This window comes from Colias croceus, chromosome 19 (genome assembly GCF_905220415.1).
Source record: "Colias croceus chromosome 19, ilColCroc2.1".
Lineage (NCBI taxonomy): Eukaryota > Metazoa > Arthropoda > Insecta > Lepidoptera > Pieridae > Colias > Colias croceus.
This window is the reverse complement of record NC_059555.1, coordinates 5,362,988-5,371,299: the sequence shown is the minus strand read 5'-3', so window position 1 is coordinate 5,371,299 and position 8,312 is coordinate 5,362,988. Positions and strand designations below refer to the sequence as shown.

The 8,312-nt window shown below is 30.7% G+C and overlaps 1 protein-coding gene across 2 annotated transcripts; it reads left to right on the top strand.

Annotated features, from left to right (window-relative positions):
• The first annotated feature begins 851 nt into the window (after positions 1-851).
• Positions 852-7,059, top strand: LOC123700516 (luciferin 4-monooxygenase-like). 2 transcript variants are annotated; one of them, XM_045647751.1, is made up of 12 exons: positions 852-987; positions 1,755-1,914; positions 2,799-3,006; positions 3,181-3,379; positions 3,565-3,687; positions 4,160-4,334; positions 4,700-4,840; positions 5,200-5,325; positions 5,610-5,693; positions 5,895-6,041; positions 6,538-6,700; positions 6,898-7,059. In XM_045647751.1, exons 2-12 carry the CDS (start codon positions 1,759-1,761, stop codon positions 7,014-7,016), a joined length of 1,641 nt encoding a protein of 546 aa, XP_045503707.1. In that variant the 5' UTR covers positions 852-987; positions 1,755-1,758; the 3' UTR covers positions 7,017-7,059. The 2 variants fall into 2 exon arrangements, with proteins under 2 accessions (XP_045503707.1, XP_045503708.1); XM_045647752.1 differs by lacking the exon at positions 852-987 and adding an exon at positions 1,078-1,095.
• The last annotated feature ends 1,253 nt before the right edge of the window (positions 7,060-8,312 follow it).

Below are 8,312 nucleotides of genomic sequence, written 5' to 3'. Positions count from 1 at the left end.
TGCTGCCATTCTGTTTTTTCTAATTAACGCGCTGGAAAACACAGACACAAAAATATTCAGTTATGTTATTTTATTTTTATTTTTGGATCACCAAAGGTTGTTATATAACGCATACATGACCACAACTTTGAACTTACACACAAGACAACAATCGCGAATGCTGTTTAGTTATTATTAGATATATAAGTATAAATAAAATTAAAGAATTATAGCTTAGTATCGATATTTCCATATTATCAATATTATCAACTCGATCCTGCCTCAACAGATCACATAATAGCTCCAGTATAAAAGTTATTTAATAATTAATCAAGTATTGTTCTATAATCTTCCCAGTTCCCACTGCCATTGAAATCAATTCCAGTAATTTGGAGATTCGTGTTTACCTTGCGCGTGTCCTGTGTAAACTGATCCCTTTATGTATAAATCTGAGCTTTAATACATTGGAAAAATCCAATAACTGAAATTATTATTTTTAGATTTATCTAAATCTAATTTATTTAAGGCTCATTCAACAGAACAGTAATCATAAAATGAATGAATTTATATAAAATGTATATTCATATAGGTACACTATACTACATTTGTCTGTTTTAATAAACAGATAACCTAATCTGTATTTACAAATTGAAATCACTTCGTCCCTTTCATATATTATGAATATAAAAGAGATCCATGTATTATTGAACGTCTTATAGATGTTTTACATAATATTGTGATTATTACCGTCGCCGCACACGAGCCACGGGCCACAGCCACAAACGCCGCCACGCGAAGCTAGAAGCGTGTAGCGTGTGGCCGCCACAGGCGTCAACCGTGTGCGGCGAGTCCATATAAATGTATGAAAAGTGCAGGAAATATGCCGGTGGCGGCGTTTTGTGGCCGGTGGCCGGTGGCCCGTGTGTGGTAGCCCTTAGTTAATAACACTAGATTATACTCTCAAGTCTCATTAATAGTAGAAGTTGTTCGGAGTACGAACGTATACTGGTATTCCATTTTATTCTTAATTATTATAGTTCTTTAGTGATGTATCTGTGCTCATAACAGTGCAAATAAAATATAAAAAATATTGCTACTTATGTGGTTTAAATAATTGTTAGTTTTAACCATCTTAAGTGAATAATAATTGAGTTTACGCATTGCAAACCTTTATTGATGACATATTTTATGTATAAATACATACAATAATTATTTACTATTTCATAAAAACGTGAAATTTATCTAAACGAATAGTTTATATTATTTCTACTTTAAACCATACGTAATTAGATTTTATTCTAGTGATTAATTTACCTAATCATAAATATGTTTTAACAAATATTTTTCCATTAGTAAAATAAAAGGGCAAATCCCGCTTTTTTTCTGAGATAATTATAATTCACACGCATCGACTTTATCCGCATCTAGAAAGATCTTTCAGTGCGTTCGTTACCTCACTACATCTATTATATAAAAATGAATCCCAAAATGTGTTGGTAAGCGCATAACTTGAGAACGGCTGAACTGATTTCGTTAATTCTTTTTTTATTATATTCCTTGAAGTACGAGGATGGTTCTTATGTAGAGAAAACGTAAATATGTACGGGCGAAGCCGGGGCGGACTGCTAGTTTTAAAATATAATTATATCAATTAATAATTGTTCTAAAGTGATCTGTTAATAACCGATTAGTTAATAGTTTTTTGTATTGATTAATGTTATTAATTGTCTTAATTTATATTTAATTGATTATCTAAAATCATTATTCTATTTCAGAATAATGACAGCATTAAATACTTGGAGCGATGCTGTTTTTAGGTATATAGATGATATAGGGTTCAAAGTAGTTGCAGAAACTGGAATAGTAAGTGATAGATATCACTTGGGAAAAATTATTCTGAAATGTTTCCGCGAAGATCCAGAATTTTTGTTACAGGTAATTTAATTTTTTCTTAGTTTATTACATGTCCATATAAAACTTATCATCACCATAAAGTGATGATAAGTATAACATACCGATAATTAAAATAAATTATCAACCAATGGAAACTCTTTGCCGAATTAAGCGCATTCAAACCATTTTAAATTATTACGCATTTTAAATTATTAAATAGGTATTGTACTTTAAAAAGGAAGTCAAAAGATAAGCTAGATAAAATATAAGTATTATAATATATTATGTATGGTTGATTTAATCAAGGAAAATGGTGTTTTATGAAGTACAATAAATTATAATATATTTTATGTAAAAACTTATCGATAGGTATATAAATATTATATCGATAAAGGTTGCTCAACACGCTTATTATAGACTTTAAGAATATACAAGGTCTTTTAGGACTACAAGGTCTTTTAGGCTATGTAAAAAATTAACTTTTTTAATAAATTATAATAAATCATAATTTATTACATACAATAATAAATCATTATTTATTACATACTCTCCCGAAGGAGGCTTCAAGCTTCAAACGGTATGGCCAAGTGCGTTTGGGAAGATGACATAATTATGTCGAAATATATTATCGTTTTTCAACATCCAAAATACATCACTTTTTTTCTTGATGATAAGAAAACCATCACCAATATTATTTTTGGTAATAATTTAGCTAGCCTTTTTATTGAAGTCGGGAGTTAACAATTTATATCAGTAATAATATTAAATCGCATAGCAATGCGCCTTGATAAATGATAAACTGGTAGTATATTGATTATTGATGCAAAATAATGCGCTTTATTGCATTTGTTTGATTTATTATTGCTATCGTACACCGTGCATTTTTTATGAATTGACACTTTTTAATCGGAATTCCTGATGTTCAGATCGATGGAGCTACAAACGAAAGGGACACATTTGGATCGATGTTGGAAAAGTCAATTCGATGCGCAGAGGCATTCAGAAACTTGGGTATAAAGCAGGGTGACGTCATCGTGCTGATGGCTTGTACTTGCTTGGACCTGACTGCTCCGATGTATGCGTGTTTCTATCTTGGAGTCAATGCAGCTTGCATTGATATGACCTTACAAAAAGGTTTGTTCTTATTTTACCCATATTGCATTGGACCATCGTCTATATTAACTATTTTTCTATACATCAATTCAAGTAACAAACCCAAAAAATGCAGTAGAATTGAGTACCTCCTCCTTTTGTTTTTACGTTCTGTGTGATATATGGAAAATAAAAAACTAATTTGGAAAATTTCAGAGGAATTACTCAACGCATTTAATGACACGAAGCCAAAATTCGTGTTCTGTCTCGGCTCCAAAGCTGTCGCTGTTCAAGAGGCCCTTAATCAATTAGGAATAGAAGCTGAAATAGCTACATATGGAAAAGAGGCATCATTCAATACATTCCCGGAATTTCTTGAGAAATACTCAGATAACGGAAGTGTGCAAGATTTTCAGTAAGTTCTTACTTCAGAACATACTATGCGTTACCCAATAAAAAGAGAAAATTTTATAAATGTGGCATTTATTTTATGATAAATCTGAGACCAAAAACTGTCTTAATATTTTTATTATAATAATCTAAATGCATGCTCTTCCAGGTACTAAATATAAAAATTAATTAACATTCCTTTGCTTTCAGGCCCGAAGACTTCGACACTAAAGACACTATAGGGCTTTTAGTTTCTACTAGTGGTTCTACAGGATTTCCAAAAACGGCAGCTCTATCTCATAGTAATTTAATAAATGGACTACCTAACTTATGGTAATAATGTTGCTCCTATGTATTACATATCTCTTAAGTGTTAAAACTTATCAAAGAAACATGAACTTAAAAGTCAACGACACTTTTCCCTCTTATTTTGTAATATTGACAATTTATTTGATTGCACAAGTCGTATCATAAAACATAAAGATAATGATAAACTAAATCCGTTATCGGCTAACTGAAATAATCCAATAAGTTCAAATAGTACTTAACATTATTAGTGTATTATTGATTAGTAGTTCTGCTCATTCTTTCGTTTCATATGTAACGTAATTTTGTCCTTCTCTTTTATCTAATTCAAATTTAAATGCATTTTGCACGTAATAAATATTAATCCACAAATTTGGATGTATGGCATTCAAATTTATAGTACCACAACCATTCATTGAATAATCGGTACATGCAAGTATGAGACAAAAAAATTGAGAACTATATCATTTAATTATAATTTTTCTTGAAATCTTTCCAGGGTTAACTTCAGAAAATATCCCACACCGACACGACTAGCCCTTATTATTTCCCCCGTGCAATGGCTGTCTGCTCTAGTACATTTCGTCATGAGCCCTATATTGAAATACACCCGATTACAGAGCTCTTTACCGATAACACAGCAACACGTTTATGAAATGATTAACAAATATAGGGTAAGTGTTTTGACAGAGGCTAATGATGCTGAGTTCGAGACGTTTCGTTTTAATTTATTACACTTCCTAGAAATGTAATCAATTAAAACGAAACGTCTCGAACACATTGATCTGATTGAGACAATTCTTACTTTATAAAAAATTTCAAAATTGAGCAGAAGCCAGAAAAGTAAGTCAAAGTAAGAGAAAAAAAGGGATGACAGTGAAAAAAGAGTATCAAAAGTTTTTAAAGTTGAAAAAGTCCATTAAATTGATTAGAACAATTTACATTGATCTTTTCAAAAAAATTGTAAACTTTATATAAATGCAAAATAAAATAAAATTTTAATTTATAAATTATTTAAAATTTTCGATACCCGTTTCAGCCAACGTACTTAATTTCGAGTCCTACATTTATGACAACTCTGTTGAGACCAGGAGATCGCGACCAGTGCGATTTCAGTTCCATGGAGCATATTTATCTTGGTGGAAGCGTTGTTTCTCAGGAAGTTGTCAATGAATTGAAGGTGGGTTGATAAAAAACGAACTATTGCAGTGAGCCCCGTCTGCACAAAATCTTAACAGGAACTTCTTAAAATATAGAGTAGAAGATAAGGAGGAATAAAATGTTGAATAATTATTCAGAGCTTTAACGAATGGGCTCTATCAAATAAGGCAGATACTACTCATCAGTACTTATATGACATATTTTTTTTAATAGTATCTATATACCATACTGTGCCATTTCTCTTCATGATTGCATATTTCCGTCAGTTTTCAGTTTTCTCTTATACCTATTAATGGCTATAATCAGAGACATGAGGTATGCCCTTTTGCGCTTAATGACCAATAAAAAAATGTCATAATATTCTAAATTTACTTCCAGATTGTTCAGCCCAATGCACGAGTATTTGTTGGATACGGGCTAAGTGAATGTTCAGGATTGTGTTTTAATTACGTTCAAGCTGTTCGCGGCTCCTGTGGAACACCTGTCGGACAATATCAATATAGAGTGAGTAATTGCTTTTAGTTTTTCAACAGCGTTCGTAATTTGAAAATGAAAATTATTGTTCTGGGAAATATGTAGTTATTTAATATGTGTAATGCTTGGGTTAAAATTAAAAATCCTCTATTTCTGTTAATTAGAATGTAATTTTTTTGTTATTTATAAGACATACCTACATCTGTACATATTTACCTAAAACTAATTCTTACAAAACCATCAATAATTAGTTACAAGTAGCTCTATAAAATTGTACCCACATGTCAGGGAATAATTATGTTATGCTTTATTAGATCGTGGATATTGACACACAAAAGGTCATTGAAGACGCCAATGTTAGTGGAGAATTGTGGATTAAAGGACCAGCTGTATTTAAGGTAACTATTATTGTAAAATAAACTGCAATATCTTTAAAATAGTACACACATTGGCAAAATTAGGGGAACAAAAGTAAAACTTAAATTTTCCTTAGGTAATTTTCTTAATTTGATAGTGTTAATTTATTTATTATTAAAAATTTAAAACTATGGACATGGGGTTAAAAACAGTATCCTAATTTTTGTTTTGAATGATTACAGGGATATTGGAATAGACCAAATGACACAATGCAAGCTTTGACAGAAGACGGTTGGCTCAGAACAGGGGACATAATGTATAGAGATGAGAGTTGGAACTTCTATTTTGTAGATCGTATGAAGCTATTATTGAAGTATAGGAATCATCAGGTACAACATTAATTATGGTTTCGTATATACTCGTAATATAATTTATATCATCGAACTACATCTACTAAAACAATAAAGAGGACAAATTTGACTGTTTGTTTGTTACGTAAAAACGTTTATGCAAAGAAAACTACTCTTATTATTTCATAAAATATCTAACATTTGAAAACTGCATAATATTTTCCAAGTAACACTCCTACTTTCTTTATCCCGCCAAGACTCTATGTCAACCCAGGTGAAGCCGGAATGCCATATTTTGGACATTTAGACGTGTGTTCATTAATAAATGGTTACAGTATTCTAAACTGACAAGGTTCTAATTATTCCATAATATTAACATTATATATGTATACTCTAGGTACAAAATAATGTGTTCAATAAATTTTGTAGAGCTTTATCATACAGCTTTCGCAGTAGAAAATTGAGAGCTTTTGAGCATTGTAATTATAATTGTATTTTTGTGCAATCATCGCGTATAACCTAGATGATTTTCTAGGTTTCTCCAGCGGAACTAGAGAATGTGATACGAAAGCATCCTAAAGTTCTGGATGTGGCTGTGACAGGAATTCGGGACTTAGAATGCGGTGACCTGCCCGTTGCTTGTGTGATAACGAGGGATTCCAATGTTACAGAGGATGAAATAAAAGATTTGGTCAAAGGTGAGTTTATGCCGCATCTGATTTTTCGCTTTCATTGTAAAATTTAATTAATGATTTTTATGAATACTGTTTTTGGCGTGACTTTTTTACTAAAGCTAGTAATCTGCGTTTCAACAATATTTAAAAATGTAGAGATGTGTTTTTTTTAGTATATTATTTTAATTTGATTTAAATGCATATTTTTTTTTTACTTTTAGCGTCACTAAGCGACACGAAACAATTGCGAGGAGGTGTTATATTTATGAAAGAATTGCCTACAACGTCTACGGGAAAAGTTGATAGGCCACGACTTAAAGCAATTGCTAATAGTAGATAAAATTAATTTAATATTATAGAGTATACAAAAAATATGTTACTTTATAATAAAGTGTTTTATTTAACACCCAAGAGACTGAGAAAACTTTCTTAAGCGCTCTTTCAGTATACCCTCTATTTATCAAAGATAGGTACCTACTTTTTACCCGTTTTTTAAAAGAATAAATATTTCAAAAAAAGATATTTTGAAAATGCAAGAAATATATATACCGACAAAAAACAATAATTTTATGTAAGTTTTATGTAGTGAGTAGTGACCGCCAATCGTTATCAAAATAGTATTTTATAAATAGGTTATGTTTGAAATATCCATCTAAAAAGTATGCCAGTTGTAAAAATATGTATAGAGTATAAACAAAAACAAAAAATATGTACTTATCTTTATGATAATTTGCTAAATATACACATACCTACTTATTATGATAACATCAATGCTTTAAAAATAATTAGGATATAGTAATGACAAAACACTTTACTTGTGAGATATTACGTGTGTAGTTTTATTATTTTTCCACCAAAATATAACGTCCTTGCAGATAATAAGTACATAACTGTGTTATTATGATTATATTTATGTTTTATATGATTAAATAATAAAATATGACGAGTTTATCATGAAGATAATAACAAACGCTTGGGCGATTCATAACATTTAACATCTACTTCTTTTAAAATCTAAATTCTTCAATCCAACGACGTCATAACTTCAAATAGACAAAAAATAGGGAGTATATTTTGGGCAACGGCTAGCAAGAAATTAAAGGAAAGGTCAATGTAACGTATGTTATATATAATAATGACTTTATGTCAACATTTAGTTACTACATTCTCAATTGTAGAGCTGGATATTATATCCTTTTAGTAGGTATGTAGAGCCGAATAATTTGAACCAATACCCGCGGCCAAATCATTGGATCAGTGGAGTTTTAGACGGTAAGAATCCAACATAACCCACGGCTCCTACGCCTTGGGCCGTGGGTATCTATGCAAGATTTTCCCACTCAAAAAAAAGGTATGTAGAGCCTCTGCGAGAGAGCTGTATTGAAAATACTATAATACATGGAATCATAGTTATTATAGTATGGAATAATGGATAACAAATAGACACATTAAATTGTATACTGCAATATAACTATCTATCTAGATAGCTAAGTAACACATGTACATTATACTAAGTAAAAGTTAGCATCTAATATCTATGACGACTGTTTGTTATATGTTTTTTATCATTGTTCAAACATGTTTATAGTGGGTTTTTTGCAGGGAAATACAAATTATTCAGGAGTCATTTTCAAAT

Excerpts from the sequence above, each read along its gene's own strand:
- LOC123700516 (XM_045647751.1), top strand. The coding sequence starts at position 1,759 with ATGACAGCATTAAATACTTGGAGCGATGCTGTTTTTAGGTATATAGAT. Across the intron at positions 1,915-2,798 it reads ATCCAGAATTTTTGTTACAG|ATCGATGGAGCTACAAACGA; the intron begins GTAATTTAATTT and ends CCTGATGTTCAG. Across the intron at positions 4,841-5,199 it reads AAGTTGTCAATGAATTGAAG|ATTGTTCAGCCCAATGCACG; the intron begins GTGGGTTGATAA and ends ATTTACTTCCAG.